Genomic DNA, 16,747 nt, shown 5'->3' on the forward strand with positions numbered 1-16,747 from the left:
GGGTGTGAGTATGGAACTGCTGGAGGGTAGGAGGGCTCTGCAGAGGGAGCTGGACAGGCTGGATCCAGGGCCCAAATCCAACAAGGTGAGGTTTAACAAGACCAAGTGAAACTGCACTGAGCCAGGAGGTCAGTGTTACTCTCTGGGGCCTTGTGGAACAACAAAGATCACTGTGACATGAAGGCACCTTGTATAACCAAGAGGCCATTGTGACAATGCAAGTACGTGTGGAATGAAGGAAGCAATTTTGGCAATGGGGTCCTTTTTGGGACCAAGAGGCCATTGTGACACTGTGGAACCAAGGAGGCCATTGCTGCACAGTGCAGCCTCGGGGAATCCACTGTGACACTGCAGGGCCCTGGGGAACCAAGGGGCCATTGTGATACTGCAGGGCCCAAGGATCCAAGGGACTTTGTGACACCAAGGGGTCCCATGGAACCAAAGGGACATTGCGACACTGGGAGGCCTGATGGAATCATGGAGACCATTGGGACACTCTAGGGCTTCATGGAACCATGGTGACACCAAGCTGACTGGGAGTGTGGATCTGCTGGAGGGTAGGAGGGCTCTCCACAAGTCCCAAATCCAACAAAGCGAGGTTTAACAAGTCCAAGTGCCAGGTCCTGCACTTTGGCCACAACAACCCCTGCAGTACTACAGGCTGGGGACAAAGGGGCTGGACAGCAGCCAGGCAGAAAGGGGCCAGGAGGGACAAATGGACAGCAGGCTGGACATGAGCCAGCAGTGTGCCCAGGTGGCCAAGAAGGCCAATGGCTCCTGGGCTGGATCAGGAATGGTGTGGCCAGCAGGAGCAGGGCAGTGATTCTTCCCCTGTGCTGGGCACTGGTTGGGCAGCACCTCGAGTGCTGTGTCCAGTTCTGGGACCCCCAGTTTAGGAAGGAGATGGAGGGGCTGGAGCATGTCCAGAGAAGAGCAACAAGGCTGGTGAGGGGTCTGGAGCACAAGTCCTGTGAGGACCGGCTGAAGGAGCTGGGGTTGTTTATCCAGGAGAAGTGGAGGCTCAGGGGAGACAAGGCAGTGTCAGGGCACAGATTGGACTTGATGATCTCCAAGGTCTTTTCCAAACTTGCTGATTCTGTGATTCTCTGAATCCACCCTTGGAGCAGTTGCAGGAGGAGCCCTGGGCCTCCTCTTGAGAAGCTCCAGCAGCCCAGGTCCCTCAGCTTCTCCTCACAGCCCCAAAGCCCTTCCTGTCAGTCCTGCAGAGCCTCTGCAGCTCCTCCTCCATGCCCAGAACAGGGAGCCCCACAGCCAGACACAGCAGCCCAGATGTGCCCCCCTGGCCTGGGGTGCCTCTGGCAAAGGAGCAGCACCAGGCACTGCAGGAGCCTGCAGACAATTCCTGCAGCACTTGTGGGATGATCCTGCTCACCAAGCGCCGTTCCCATGGTGCCAAGTCAGGAACTGCAATGGGGAGTTGGGCCAGAGAGGAAAGGGCAAACAGGGATGGGCTGTTTGCAGGGGAGGGAACAGGGCTGGGCAAGGGAAAGAAATCTGTAACAGGAAGAGTAAAGAAAGCAAAGGTGAAGCCAAGGAAATGCTCAGGGCAGTTTGGGGGTGGCTGCCAGGCAGCCCTGGCTCTGAGCAGCAGTGTCTGCAGTGGGACAGGAAACTCCCAGCTGATGGGAAGAAATTTCTGGCTGACTGCAGAGGCCAGGACAAAGCTGAGTGGTTTCCCTGGCGTCCCCCAGCCCTTCCTGGCCCCAGGGGCTGATGGCATTTGTGCTGTCCCCACACCAACAGCCTGGGGCTGCCCATGGGGGTTTTCTGTGCTGAGCATTGACCTGGCCATGTTCTTGAGAGAGCCTGGACAAGGAGCCTGGAGCCCCCAGGCCCTGGCCTGAGGCGGCAGCGCTGCCCCAGCAGTGCCCATGGCCTGTCCCTGCTGCAGCCCCGGCACTGCCACCCCCAGGACTGTGCCCGGCCCCGAGAGCACTCAGGCCCTGCAGCAACACCAGGGCCACCAGGGCAGCGGGGCAGGGCCATGGGAGCAGCACTGGCAGCACCAAGTGCTGCTGCTCCTGGGCACAGCTGCTGCGCCAGCCCTGATCTGCCCCAGCTCTGCACACAGACATTGCTGCTGCAGCTCCAGAGAAGGCAACAAAAGGGCATCTCTGCAGAAAACTTCACTGGGACATCCTTTAGTTCCTTTAAAGCAACCGAGAGCACAGCCCCTTCTTGACACAGTCTGTGGCCACAGGGAAGGTGGAGAGAATCAAAAAGAGAAATGGCACAAACCATGTGATTTAATTGTGGACAAGATTAAAAAAGTAAAACAAAGAAAAAGAGCCTCCAAACAGAAACCACATAGAAGTATCAAAGATGACTTTTATTACAATGATTTGCAGAAATTGGCCAGCAGTTTAATGTCCCTGAAAGCATCCAGGCATCAGTCTCCTCACTGCAGCCTTGAGCTCCTGGTTCCTCAGGCTGTAGATGAGGGGGTTCAGGGCTGGAGACACCACCGAGTACAGAACTGACAGGGTCAGATCCAGGGATGGGGATGACATGGAGGGGGGCTTCAGGTGAGCAAACATGACAGTGCTGACAAACAGAGAGACCACAGCCAGGTGAGGGAGGCAGGTGGAAAAGGCTTTCTGCCGTCCCTGCTCAGAGGGGATCCTCAGCACAGCCCTGAAGATCTGCACATAGGAGAAAACCATGAACACAAAACAGCCAAATGCTAAACAGGCACTAACTGCATTGAGCCCAAAGTCCCTGAGGTAGGATTTGGAGCAGGAGAGCTTGAGGATCTGGGGGATTTCACAGAAGAACTGTCCCAGGGCATTGCCATGGCACAGGGGCAGGGAAAATGTATTGGCTGTGTGCAGCAGAGCATTGAGAAAGGCACTGGCCCAGGCAGCTGCTGCCATGTGGGCACAAGCTCTGCTGCCCAGGAGGGTCCCGTAGTGCAGGGGTTTGCAGATGGACACGTAGCGGTCGTAGCACATGACAGTGAGAAGGGAAACCTCTGCTGAAATGAAAAAGACAAACAGAAGCAGCTGTGCAGCACATCCTGAGTAGGAGATGTTCCTGCTGTCCCAGAGGGAATTGTGCATGGCTTTGGGGACAGTGGTGCAGATGGAGCCCAGGTCGCTGAGGGCCAGGTGGAGCAGGAAGAAGAACATGGGCGTGTGCAGGTGGTGGCCGCAGGCTACGGCGCTGATGGTGAGGCCGTTGCCCAGGAGGGCAGCCAGGGAGATCCCAGGAAGAGGCAGAAGTGCAGGAGCTGCAGCTGCCGCGTGTCTGCCAGTGCCAGCAGGAGGAAGTGGCTGATGGAGCTGCTGTTGGACATTTCTTCCCTCTGGGCATCATGGAATGTTGAAAAAGGCATTGACAAGATAGGGTCAAATTCTTTGTGTCCGTCCTATGTATTTTATTTGGAATCCTTTCAAAATTCCTTCTCTTCCTCTGAGGGAGCTTCACTAGACAGTTTTTTAATTTTTGAGTTTGTGTTTCTGCTGCTGAGTTACTGCCTCATCTTCAGCATTGCTCTCAGACTGAACACTGGGGAGCCCAGAGGGAAAACAGGGCTCCCTGTGCCCCAGTGCCATCAGACCTGCTGGTCTCAACATACGTGCGCTTTGGTCATTTCATCTCCTTTATTTCAGGGTGATTGAACTTTAAACATCCCTGAAAAATACAGTGAAATTTTGATTGCACCAATTTCAAAATAAATTTCCCTAATCACTTTTCTCCTTTTTTTCCTTTTTTGCCTAACAGGAAGCCATATCCAGGATTCCTCTGGCTCTCTGCTGCCTGGAGTTGTGCCTACTGGGAGCTGTTTCTCTCTATCCAAGCCTTGTCCCTGCCAGTGTTGCCAGAGCCCAGCCCTGCCCTGGGGGCTCAGCTCTGCCCTTTAGACCCCTCCCAGCACAGGGCACTGCCCTGGGCCTTAAAGGCAGGGCAGAAAAACAGAGATGCTGCCAGCCAAGGTGCTGCTGCTGCTCTCTGAAGGTAGAGGAGGGTGAGGAGGCACTTTCTGAGGGAGATCTGAGGCAGATCTGCTGATGCCCAGGATGACAGTGTGGGAGTCTCAGTGACACAGACAAAGCTGACAGCCCCTTTCCCTTCCCTTTAGGAGAAAGCTGAGAGCAGCCCTGGCCATGCTGTACCATCTCCACCACAGGAGGAACCTCCCTGATGGGGGTCACTCCTTCCAGCTCCAGCTTCTCCCCTGCACAGTCCATGGAGAGCTGCCAGGCAGGCTGAGAGCTGTCCCTGGCAGGTGGCACATCCCCTGGGCTGGCCAAGAGCCCTGAGGGCTGCAGGAGCTGCTCTGCAGGACAGCCCTGGGCAGCCCTGGCTGCAGCCCCAGCTTCACCCCCTGCAGCCATCCCTGGCAGCAGGAGCCGTCCTGCCCTGTCCCTCTGACAGTGCCCAGGACAGCCCCACTCTGGAGCACATCCTCCCCCAAAACAGAAATGGCAGCAGAGCCCTCCTTACAGTCACATCAGTCCTGTCCTGGGTCAGCTTCAGGAGGTCCCTGCAGCCAGAGACTGACTGTGTCAGAAGTGGTGAAGATTTTCCATGAATGAGCTCAGAATTGTCCTTCCAGCTGCTCTGAGCCTCTGTCGGCTTCAGTGCTCTCAGGTACCTACAGGCAAAGCCCTCAGCCCTGCTGGGTTGGGAGAGGAGCTGCTCCTCAGGAGAAATGTCTTTTTGAAGCTCTTCTTGGATTGGCAGGACCTGCCTCTGTGCCAGGAGCCCAGCCCAGCTCAGCAGCACAGACAGAGCACCCAGATTTAATGACTCTCTCGGGGCTTTGGTGTTGTTTACATAAAACTCAGTCCCTGAGAGAGTGTTCAAAACACTTCTCAAGAATTAGAAGTCAGAATCAAACTCCAAAGTTTTAATGGATCCCACTGAGGGACACAACTGAGAAAGTATCCCCAGTCAGAGCAGAACACTGGAGGCAGAGATGACAGCTGGGGACAAGCAAGGGAAAGGTGTCTCTGGTGCTGAGCAAACCTGGATGTGTTTCAGGAATGCAAAGGGCCCAGGCCTGAGCCCCAGCCCCTGGCAAGGCAGATCCTGTCCCTCCCTCATTGCTCAGGGCGCTTCCCGGGATGGGCACTGGGATGTGGGGATGTGCAGTGCCAAGGGCAGGACCATGGGGCGGCCCCTGCCAGGCTGCTGAGCAGGGACAAGGAGGCACTGAGGCCCCAGGGCTGCAAGGGTCACTTGTCCCCTCGTGGCCTCAGGCCCAGGGCCAGCAGCCACGGCCAAAGTGCTGCACAGGTTGGCTCTGTCAGGGCCTTGCAGCTGCTGCACATCCCTGTGCCCTCTGCAGCCCAGGCTGTCCCACGGTGTCCCTGCCCTGCGCCTCTGTCCCTGCAGGCTGTCGTCATCCCCCGACTGCCCTACCTCACTGGCCCGTTGACCACAAACCAAGGCCTGACCTGCCCCTGGCCCCACATGGGCATTCCGAGCATCCCAAGGTGTCTTGGGACATTGATCTCATCCAGCCTCTGACAGTGACCACGGTGACACTGCAGAACCTCATGGAACCGTGGGTCAGTTGTGCCAATGCAGATCCAAGGACACCACAGTGACCCTGCAGATCCTCATGGAAACCAGGGGCCAGGGTGACACTGTGCTGCCTCATGGAATCAAGGAGACCATTGTGAACTCAGAGACCCCAAGGAACCAAGGGTCCATGGTGACCTTGTGCAGCCGCAGTGTCACAGAGGAGCCGCTGTGACACAGCGAGGGCACACGGAGCCCAGGGGCCATTGTGACACATCAGGGCTTTGTGGAACCATGAAGCCATTGTGACATTGCAAGGCCTCATGGAAGCACGGGGCCATTGTGGCACTGCAGAAGCAAGGGGAGCATTGTGACACTCCAGGGCCTCATGGAACCAAGGAGACCATTGTGACACTGTGGGGTCCATGGAACCAAGGGAACATGGAACAGGTCTGGCTGGCTGGGCCTCCTGGGGACCACCTGACAGGTCTGGCTGACCTTGGCATGTCGAGGGATACTTCTCATCTCCCCTGAAGCACTGGGGCTCTGGGCTTTCCTTCCCATGGGAGAGAACTGTTCTTCTCCTCCAGGGGCCTATGGCCAAAACCGGGATTTCTTCTCCAAATTTCCTTATGTAAAAGCATTGTTCCCAGATGAAATCTGCCAGGAGAGACAGGTCTGACTGCCTTGACCACCCAAGGGTCACCTCTTATCTGCCTTTGAAACACTGGGACCGTGTGCTTTTCTTTCTTATGAGAAAAAAACCATCCACCTCCACCAGGCACCCATGGCCAAAACTGAGGATCTGCCTCCAGAATTCCCTATATCCAAGGACAGCTCCCAGACAGAAGCTGCCAGGACTGACAAGTCTGGCTGGCCTTGGCTTCCTGAGGGCTGGCATTCATGTGCCTCTGAAACACTGGGGCTCTGTTCTTTTCTTCCTAATGTAAATAATTCTTCCTATCCAGGAACCCACAGCCAAAATTGAGATTCCACCTCCAAAATGCCCTGTGTCCAAGGATAGCCCTTAGATGAAAGGTATCAGGAGAGTCAGGTCTGGCTGGCTCGGCCTAAGGGTGCCCACCTCTCATCTTCTTCCAGAACACTTGGACTTGCACTTCTCTTTCCTATAGGAAAAAATCATTCATCCTGTCATGGCCAAAACTGGGATTCCACCTCCAAAACTCCGTACATCCGAGGATTAATGCTTTGAGAAATGTTTTTTGTTGATTTAATGACCTATTAAACCTTTTCCCAAAGTTTCTCTTATCTTCTATGTTGCCAGAAAGGATGTTTTATTGTTTTGAGCTCCTGAAAATCTCTTGTTGGTATTTCTCCAGTGCATCCAACTCAGAGGACAGAAACAATTGTAATTCCTTTTAAATGTCCAATTGAGAGATTTTTTTAGGGGATGGGAGTCAGGGCTTGTGTGTCCTGCTGGGCACAGCCCAGGCAGGGCTTTCACAGCCCCATCCCACACTCCATTTCCCAGCTGGAGCCGCTGGTGCCTCTGAGTTCTGCTGCCCCAGCCCCAGGGACGCTCTCCTTGTCTGCCCATTCCCCCAGGGTCTCTGGGCAGGGATGGCCTCAGTGGGGGCTGCTGACATCCTCAGCAACTTGGAGGCTGCTGCTGAATTTTACTGCTCCAGAGGCTTCTTCAGCCTTCAGCTCCTCAGTGAAGGAATTCAGTGCCCCAGGGCTCATTAACATTCAGAACACCTTAACAAGCCAAGCCCTGAGAATCATTTAAGTTTTTAAATCTCTTGTGGTTGATTACACTATATCTAAAAGGACAGTGAGAAAAGATTTCTTCAGGTCCTGTTTAGTTTTTTTTACTCCTAATAAATGGATGTGTGAAATCTCCAATTGACACTGAATCCAAGTGCCTCCTCATGCAGTTGGAATAGATATGAAAATCAAGACCCTTTGTGGCTGACAATCCATCAGACTCTGTCCCTGCCCCCACCCCACCATTTCCCCCATCCAAGCCCTGGCACTCAGAGCAGCTGAGGAATGGAGTCACATCCAGGGGCATCCCCAGAACTGGAGACTTTGGCCCGGCCATTTACATCTCTTTATTGCTGATCTGGACAAGGGGATAGAGGGCAGCCTGGGTCAGTTCCCAGGTGACACCAAGCTGGTGGGAGTGTGGCTGAGCTGGAGGGCAGGAAGCTCTGCAGAGGGCAGCAACAAATCTTCTACACTGGAATTAGGAAGGGCAGACTTTGGCCTTTTTAGGATTCTGATCTGGGGAGTACTGAATCCGGTACTGGTATTTTAAACAAAAGCTGCCCTTAAAAAGAAGGGGTTTAGGAAGGATGAACATATTTCAAGAAAGCTGTCTTAATGGGGAAGGAGCTGCCTATCCCAGTGTGGCAAAAGATGGGCTAGTGATGAAAATTACTGTCCTGGCTGCCCATACAGCTTTCCTGGGAACTCAGAGGAAAAAAGGAGTGGCAACACAGGAAGTGTTTTACAATGCCCTTAGGCTATGCAAAAAGACAATTAGAGAGGTGAAAGCTCAAAGCTCAAATGGAACTTAACCTGTTGATTTCTGTAAAAAAAAAAAAAAAAGTTTTACATAAAATTTTATAGCAAAGGCAGGGAGAAGGAGAATCTCTATTCTTTATTGGATGCAGTGGAGAATATAACTAAAGATAAAGGGGTCACAAGCTCAGCTCCTATACAGGGAACTAAAGATAAAGTAATTAAAGAGAAGGAAAAGGCTAAACGATTTTACACCTTGTTTGTCTCAATTTTCAACAAGTACACAGGTTGTCCTCAGTACAAGTGTTCTCCTGAGCTGGTAGATAGGGACAGGGAGCAGAACAGCCCCCTGTAATCCAGGAGGAAGCAGCTGGTGATGAGCTGAAGCACTCAGATTCTCACAGGTGTATGGGATGGAATCTAGCCTAGGGGGATGAGGGAGCTGGTGGATGAGCTCCCCAAGCTGCTCTCCATCATTTACCATCAGTCCTGGCTCACCAGGGAGGTCCCAGAGCACTGGAGGTGCCAGTGTGAGCCCATCCCCAGGAAGGGCTGGAAGGAGGAGCTGGGGAGCTCCAGGCCTGTCAGCCTGACCTCGGTGCCTGGCAAGGTTATGGAACAGATCACCTTGAGTGCCACCCCAGGGCACCCACAGGATGGCCGAGGGGTCAGAGCCAGCCAGCGTCGATTTCAATATCTACACTGATGGTCTGGATGAGGGGACTGAGTCCAGCATCATCAAATTTGCAGATGACACCAAACTGAGTGTGAGTATGGATCTGCTGGAGGGTAGGAGGGCTCTACATGGAGACCTGGACAGGCTGGATCCAACAAGGTGAGGTTTTACAAGGCCAAGTGACACTGCACTGAACCAGGAGGTCAGTGTTACTCTCTGGAGCTTCGTGAACAACAAAGACCACTATGACATGAGGGCACCTTGTATAACCAAGAGGCCATTGTGACAATGCGAGTACTTGTTGAATGAAGGAAGCAATTTTGGGAATGGAGTGCTCCTTGGGACCAAGAGGCCATTGTGACACCGTGGAACCAAGGAGAGCATTGCTGCACTGTGACACCTCCTGGAACCAAAAATCCACTGTGACACTGCAGGGCCCTGGGGGACCAAGGGGCCACTGTGACACTGCAGGGCCCAAGGATCCAAGGGACTTTGTGACACCAAGGGGTCCCATGGAACCAAAGGGACATTGTGACACTGGGAGGCCTCATGGAATCATGGAGACCATTGGGACACTCTGGGGCCTCATGGAACCGTGGTGACACCAAGCTGGGTGTGACTGTTGATCTGCTGGAGGGTGGGAGGGCTCTGCACAGGGCCCTGGACAGGCTGGATCCAGGGCCCAAATCCAACAATGTGAGGTTTAACAAGTCCAAGTGCCGGGTCCTGCACTTTGGCCACAACAACCCCTGCAGTGCTACAGGCTGGGGACAGAGGGGCTGGACAGCAGCCAGGCAGAAAGGGACCTGCAGGGACTGATGGACAGCAGGCTGGACATGAGCCAGCCGTCTGCCCAGGTGGCCAAGAAGGCCAATGGCTCCTGGCCTGGATCAGGAATGGTGTGGCCAGCAGGACCAGGGCAGTGATTCTTCCCCTGTGCTGGGCATTGGGCAGCACCTCGAGTGCTGTGTCCAGTTCTGGGTCCCCCAAATTAGGAAGGACATGGAGGTGCTGGAGCATGTCCAGAGAAGGGCAACACGGCTGGGGTGGGGTCTGGAGCACAAATCCTGTGAGGAGCAGCTGAGGGAGCTGGGGTTGTTTATCTTGGAGAAGAGGAGGCTCAGGGGAGACAAGGCAGTGTCAGGGCACAGGTTGGACTTGATGATCTCCAAGGTCTTTTCCAACCTTGCTGATTCTGTGATTCTCTGAATCCACCCTTGGAGCAGTTGCAGGAGGAGCCCTGGGCCTCCTCTTCAGGAGCTCCAGCAGCCCAGGTCCCTCAGCTTCTCCTCACAGCCCCAAAGCCCATCCTGTCAGTCCTGCAGAGCCTCTGCAGCTCCTCCTCACTGCCCAGAACAGGGAGCCCCACAGCCAGACACAGCAGCCCAGATGTGCCCCCTGGCCTGGGGTGCCTCTGGCAAGGGAGCAGCACCAGGCACTGCAGGAGCCTGCAGACAATTCCTGCAGCACTTGTGGGATGATCCTGCTCCCTAAGAGAGGTTCTGGTGCCACTTTGGGAACTGGAGGCCAGAGAGGAAAGAGCAAACAGGGATGGGCAGCTTGCAGGAGAGGGAAAAGGGGCAGGCAGCAGGAAGAAATCTGTAGCAGGGGGAATAAAGAAAGCAAAAGTGAAGCCAAGGAAATGCTCAGGGCAGTTTGGGGGTGGCTGCCAGGCAGCCCTGGCTCTGAGCAGCAGCGTCTGCAGTGGGACAGGAAACTCCCAGCTGATGGGAAGAAATTTCTGGCTGACTGCAGAGGCCAGGACAAAGCTGAGTGGTTTCCCTGGCGTCCCCCAGCCCTTCCTGGCCCCAGGGGCTGATGGCATTTGTGCTCCCTCAGGTTCATGTCCCCACACCAACACCATGGGGTGCTCCCGCCTGCTGTGTGCAGTGCAAACAGGGGCTGCTGAGCCAGTGCTGCCGTGTCTGTGCCTGCAAGGATGTGGCACCTCTGTGAGCTGGGGGAGAGGCCAGGGCTGCAGAGGGGGGATGTTGTTGGCAGCTCCATGAGGACGCTCTGGGACGCTGCCCTGGGCTGTCCAGCGCACTGGGGATGGATCAGCCCCTGCTCTGCTGCTCCTTCCCGTCTCCCCCAGGGCCCTTGCAGAGCACCAGCCGTGCTGTTTGCCCCCAGCCTGCCCACGGCCAGCCTGGGGCTGCTCACAGGGGTTTTCTGTGCTGAGCACTGGCCTGGCCATGTTCTTGAGAGAGCCTGGGCAAGGAGCCTGGAGCCCCCAGGCCCTGGCCTGAGGCGCCAGCGCTGCCCCAGCAGTGCCCATGGCCTGTCCCTGCTGCAGCCCCGGCACTGCCACCCCCAGGACTGTGCCCGGCCCCGAGAGCACTCAGGCCCTGCAGCAACACCAGGGCCACCAGGGCAGCGGGGCAGGGCCACGGGAGCAGCACTGGCAGCACCAAGTGCTGCTGCTCCTGGGCACAGCTGCTGTGCCAGCACTGATCTGCCCCAGCTCTGCACACAGACATTGCTGCTGCAGCTCCAGAGAAGGCAACAAAAGGGCATCTCTGCAGAAAACTGTGCTGGTACATCCTTTAGTTCCTTTAAAGTCACTGAGAGTGCAGCCCCTAATTGACACAGTCTGTGGGTACAGGAAAGGTGGAGTGAAACAAAATGAGAAATGGCACAAGGAATGGCATTTATTTGTGGACAACATTAAATGTAAAACAAAGACTTCAAAGATGAAACCAAAAAGAAGTATCAAATATGACTTTTATTCAAAGTAATTTGGAGAAATTGGCCAGAAGTTTGAATGTCCTTGAAAGCATCCAGTCATCAGTGCCCACACTGCAGCCTTGAGCTCCTGGTTCCTCAGGCTGTAGATGAGGGGGTTCAGGGCTGGAGGCACCACCGAGTACAGAACTGACAGGGCCAGATCCAGGGAATGGGAGGACATCAAGGGGGGCTTCAGGTAGGCAAATATTACAGTGCTGACAAACAGAGAGACCACAGCCAGGTGAGGGAGGCAGGTGGAAAAGGCTTTCTGCCGTCCCTGCTCAGAGGGGATCCTCAGCACAGCCCTGAAGATCTGCACATAGGAGAAAACAATGAACACAAAACATCCAAATCCTAAACACGCACTAAGAGCACTGAGCCCAAGTTCCCTGAGGTGGGATTTGGAGCAGGAGAGCTTGAGGATCTGGGGGATTACACAGAAGAACTGTCCCAGGCTATTGCCATGGCACAGGGGCAGGGAAAATGTATTGGCTGTGTGCAGCAGAGCAGTGAGAAAGGCACTGGCCCAGGCAGCTGCTGCCATGTGGGCACAAGCTCTGCTGCCCAGGAGGGTCCCGTAGTGCAGGGGTTTGCAGATGGACACGTAGCGGTCGTAGCACATGATGGTCAGGATGGAAAGCTCTGCTGAGAGGAAGATGACAAAGAAAAAGAGCTGTGCAGCACATCCTGTGTAGGAGATGGTGCTGGTGTCCCAGAGGGAATTGTGCAGGGCTTTGGGGACAGTGGTAAAGATGAAGCCCAGGTCGCTGAGGGCCAGGTTGAGCAGGAAGAAGAACATGGGCGTGTGCAGGTGGTGGCCGCAGGCTACGGCGCTGATGATGAGGCCGTTGCCCAGGAGGGCAGCCAGGGAGATCCCAGGAAGAGGCAGAAGTGCAGGAGCTGCAGCTGCCGCGTGTCTGCCAGTGCCAGCAGGAGGAAGTGGCTGATGGAGCTGCTGTTGGACATTTGCTGTGGCTGCACATGGGCACCTGTTCATGGAGAAAGGACAGGGACAAGTCAGGAGAGGCTGTTTGGAGCCAGACTTGGGCTATTCCTTGTAGCCTGTCCTGCTGGGACTCACCCACCCTTGTTCCTGCTCTGGGAAAACCTTCACCCAGGTCTCTGCCTGAGCTCCAGTTGTGCTGGCTGAGTGTGCCAGGAGCAGCCAGGCCTGAGCGTGGGGGCTCTGGAGGAGCCATCCCTGCCCTACTTCCCTGGGTTTGTGGCCATGTGGAAGAGTGACAAGGCTGGATATTCAGGATTTGTCAGGGGAATCATTCCTACTGCAGAAAGGTTTGGTACCATCTGCACTACCACTTCTAAGGGAAATAGATGGCAGGAGTTGATTTTAGGAATTGTTTTCCTACCCACACACCATTCCTGGCTCTCTGAGGTCAGAAATCCCCAGCATTCCTGCTGCACTCAGAGTTTGCCACTGAGAGATGTGAGAGGCAAAGGATTCCCTGTGGCTGAGGGCAGGTGAGGGGCTGGATGGGCTTGTTCCCCCAGCACTGCTCTGCTCAGCCCCCTCTCCTTCCCTGAGCATCTCCCTGGGCCTGGACATTCCCTCCTGAGAGGTGCCTTGTCCCTGCCAGCAGAGCCCATCCCACCCTGTGTGCCCTCGGCCCGGCCCTACAGAAACCTGCCTGTGTGCAGGGCCCTGGCTGGGGCAGGCTCTGTGTGCAGCTGGGCAAGGGCAGCTCAGGAGAGCCCTGCTGGGCCCTGCAGAGGTGATGCTGCTGCTGTCCAGGGCTGAGGAGTGGCTGAAGGCCCTTTGGGAGGCTCCCAGCAGAGACACTGACCACCCAAAGTCACAGTTCTGGAGTCTCTGTAAATGTTCAAACATTCCTTTGATGATCCTGTGTGTCCCTTTCAACTCAGAATGTTCTGTCATTCTGGGATTGCAATTCCTGCTCTGCTTCTCTCATCCCCCTTGCCACAGTGTTAGAACAGTAAAGTAAAAATCAGACCTTTATTGGAAGCTTCCACGTGTCCCAGCTGAAATGGAGCATACCCAGCCCCTGATGTAAACAATTTATTAAGGTCGATTAATTAGGATATTTAACAGGAATATCCAATAGGAGATTCAGTTGCCCCAGTTATACACCCCTGGCTCAACCCATTGGAGTAGGTCCAAGGGCTTCTTTGCCTGAGTTTTTGTTATCTCTGTTCACATTCAAAAACCAAAATGTTCTTCTTGTAGGTCCACCTCCTGATAATAAGACTACATAGTATTTAAAAATATATTTAGACAGCTTATTGTTCTAAAATATAAGCAAAAGGAAAGGAAACGTACTAGAGTTAATTAAGGATTATAATTTTTTTCAAGTATATAATAGTAGGTAAATAGAGTTAATTAAGGGTTTAATGGAGTCAAGTAAGGGTTATAGATTTATAACTTTATAATAGCAATTTACAGAGCTATGAATAGATGAAAAATATATAAAGAGCAAAAATCTTTTTGTCACAGACCCAAATTTGCCATCCAGCTCCAAGCAGGAAATTGAAAACACTCTCAGGAAAGCCCCTGATCTTTACAGCAATCCCAGGCTTACCTTCTTTGGGAAGTGCCCTCCGGAGCTGTGCCCAGGCTGGTCTGGAGCTGGGAGCAGCCCTGCCCCACCCAGCCCCTCTCAGCAGCAGCACCTGCCCTGCTCAGGGCGGCTCCTTCCCCCCACAGCTCCTGGCCAGCGCTGGGAGCAGCTCCAGGGCCGGCTGAGAGCTGTCCCTGGCAGGCAGCAGAGTCCTGGCCCAGCACAGCGCCCTGGGCTGCAGGACCCTGCTCTGCAGGACAGCCCTGGGCACCCCTGGCTGCTCTGCACAGGAGATGAGCAGAGAATGCACTCACAGGGTCTGTGGGCATCGGGATGTTCCAGCTGCAGGAGATCACTGCAGGAGCTGCAGCTGCATTGTCCTGCAGCCAGAGGTTCCTGTGCCAAGGGCTGGCAGTGATTCTGCCCCAGGCACTTCTCAGCCCTTCCCAGCCCTGACTGATTGAAGCTCTCTGTGCCTCTGTGCTGTGCCCGGGCTGGCTGCAGGCAGTGCCCCAGCCCTGCTGGGCTGGGAGAAGAGCTGCTCAGCAAGAGAAATGTGCTTTTGAAGCTCTGCTTGGTTACCAGGATCACCCTCTGTGCCAGGAGCCCGGCCCAGCTCAGCAGCACAGACACAGCACAAGGACTTTAATGACCCTCTGGGGCTTTGTGCTCAGGCCCTGAACATCAGGCCCTGGGAGGGAGCTGCAGAAACCTCTCCAGAACTCCAAGTCAGAATCCAGCTCCAAAGTTTCTTGGACTTTTAATGGGTCCCACTGAGGGACACGACTGAGAAAGTGTCCCCAGGCCCCAGGCAGAGCAGAGAACTGGAGGCACTGATGACAGGTGGGGACAAAGAGAAGCCAAGTCTTGGTGCCCTGGGGCACAGCAGGGTCTGTGCCACCAAGGGCTGTGAGGAGACACCTTGTCCTGAGGCCCTGGGGCCTCCTGGCACAGCCCCAGCCAGGCTGGGCACTGTCACCCCCTGGTCCTGCCCTCAGCATCCCCCCCTAGCCCACATCCCAGTGGCCTCAAGGATCTGCTGGAAGGAGTCCCTGGGGAGCCTTGGTCAGGAATGGCCCTGGGGGCTCCTTCATGCTCCCAGAACTTCATTTCTTTTAAGGTATTTGGTGTTTCCCTTTTGATACAGACTCTGTGAGAGGTTTGTGCAATCATGGCCCCAATTATCTGCCTTAAGGAGTCCCTTGAGAGATTTGTACTGACACTCACTGGGGCTCATTAATACTCTGAGATACTAAACTTTTTTCAGGTACTTTGGATTTTGCTTTCCACACGGAGAGGTTTTTGTGCCATTTTGAGTCTCCAATTCTCTCCTTCAAGGAGTCCATGAGGAGCCTGTGTTGGGGATGGACCTCAGCAGGTCCCTTTAATGCTTTGAGACAGTTTGGGGTTTTCTTCTGCCGTTGACTCCTGGAAAGGTTTGTGCAATCTCCTCTCAGGCCCTGAGGTTCCAGGGCTCAGCTCCAAATGCACCACGAGGCTCATTAGGTTCAGGCAACTCCTGACAAACCATTGCTCTGCCTTGTTTTCCCTCTGGTCTGGGGCAGTTCATCAGGAAGTTTCTGTAGTGGTTTTGGTTCACCATTTTGGGATTTCTTGGGCAATATATCAATAAGTGTGGTGGGTTCAGTGCTGTCTAATTACCAGTGCACACACTAGAATATACTTACTCATTTCCTGCTCTTGAAATAGGATTAGAAGAAAGGCAAAGTCGGCTGAAAACTTTTAAATGGTATAAAGAAAAGTTTCTTAAGAGTAACTAAAAGACAGAGTAATAAGGATCAGAACTAAACTTTCAGAACACTTCCTTTCTCCATACAATCTGACAATGTAAAGAGACAAAATCTAAAATTTTCTGTCAATTTTCCACCTCTAGAATAGTCTTTCTTCAGTTCACTTAGGGAAAGAACCTCCTCTTGTTAATGTTGGGGAGACTTCTCCACAAGAAAACAATTATCTCATGGCTTTTCTTTTCCATGAATAGCAGCCACTAGGAAAAATCTGCAATTGTGAAATCTCTCCCATTTTTTCACAGATTTTCCCACAGCTGTGTTTAGGGGACATGTCAATTTAAGTGGTATTAGTTTAAAGATGTGCTGTTTAAGAGCAAAGGTTCTCTTCATCTCTTTCTGAAATCATCCTAATCTCTGGGAATAGAGATCTTCTTCTTCTCTCCCTGAGGGCAAAGGGTCTCATCACTCTGCTCTCTTTGTCTGTTCAAACACCTCATGGCATCAAGCTACTTCAATATTTCCTTACTTTAGCATGGAGGCCTTTGCTGAACAAGTCATCTCCCCATATTTTTCAATGCCTTATAGGGAAAAAGAGAGTCTGATCTATCAATGACATCCTTCTCCATAGCTTTAGCAGAGGATTTCAGCCCTGAGATCAAAGCATCTCCTCATCCCTCCCATCTGGGACTCAACTTCCTCTTCACTGACCTCGGTGTCTTCATGTAGCTGCTCTGTGTGCCTGCCCTGTGTCCTTTTCTCTCACTGGAGGGAGGATGGAAGCACTGGAAGGGTCAATATCTGCCCGGGGCCTGCAGATGGTTCCATGAGCCCAGGCAGGCTTGGTGGCCAATTCTTATTTTTGCTGTGGTTCCTGGACATGAAGACCAGCTATTTTCCCCAGGAATGAAGGAATAGAGTGCCACTGTTTTAGGGGCAGATGAAAGGTGCCCACTAGAGGACAAGGCCAGCCAAAGCTGCCAGGTCTTGTTCTGAGAGATACCTTTACAAATTGCAATTTTTTTTAGGGAAAGTACCACCAGGTCCTCACAGTATCACCATGGTCTCCATAAGAAGGGAACAAG

At 53.7% G+C, this 16,747-nt stretch overlaps 3 protein-coding genes across 3 annotated transcripts in view; 1 reads left to right on the forward strand and 2 right to left on the reverse strand.

The window, feature by feature from the left end:
- Positions 1-16,747, forward strand: part of LOC121468955 (uncharacterized) — a 2,238,800-nt gene that overhangs the window by 462,148 nt on the left and 1,759,905 nt on the right. The window lies entirely within an intron of this gene.
- On the reverse strand, positions 2,385-2,972 carry LOC115492615 (olfactory receptor 14J1-like). The gene has a single exon (XM_030261691.4). The coding sequence runs from the start codon at positions 2,970-2,972 to the stop codon at positions 2,385-2,387; it is 588 nt and encodes a 195-aa protein (XP_030117551.4).
- LOC140681294 (olfactory receptor 14J1-like) lies at positions 11,379-12,002 on the reverse strand. The gene has a single exon (XM_072920853.1). The coding sequence runs from the start codon at positions 12,000-12,002 to the stop codon at positions 11,379-11,381; it is 624 nt and encodes a 207-aa protein (XP_072776954.1).

This window comes from Taeniopygia guttata, chromosome 34 (genome assembly GCF_048771995.1).
Source record: "Taeniopygia guttata chromosome 34, bTaeGut7.mat, whole genome shotgun sequence".
In the NCBI taxonomy this organism is placed as follows: Eukaryota; Metazoa; Chordata; class Aves; order Passeriformes; family Estrildidae; genus Taeniopygia; species Taeniopygia guttata.

What these genes read in the sequence shown, in the direction of transcription:
- LOC140681294 (XM_072920853.1), bottom strand. Translation starts at nt 12,002, where the DNA reads ATGTGCTACGACCGCTACGTGTCCATCTGCAAACCCCTGCACTACGGG.
- LOC115492615 (XM_030261691.4), bottom strand. Translation starts at nt 2,972, where the DNA reads ATGTGCTACGACCGCTACGTGTCCATCTGCAAACCCCTGCACTACGGG.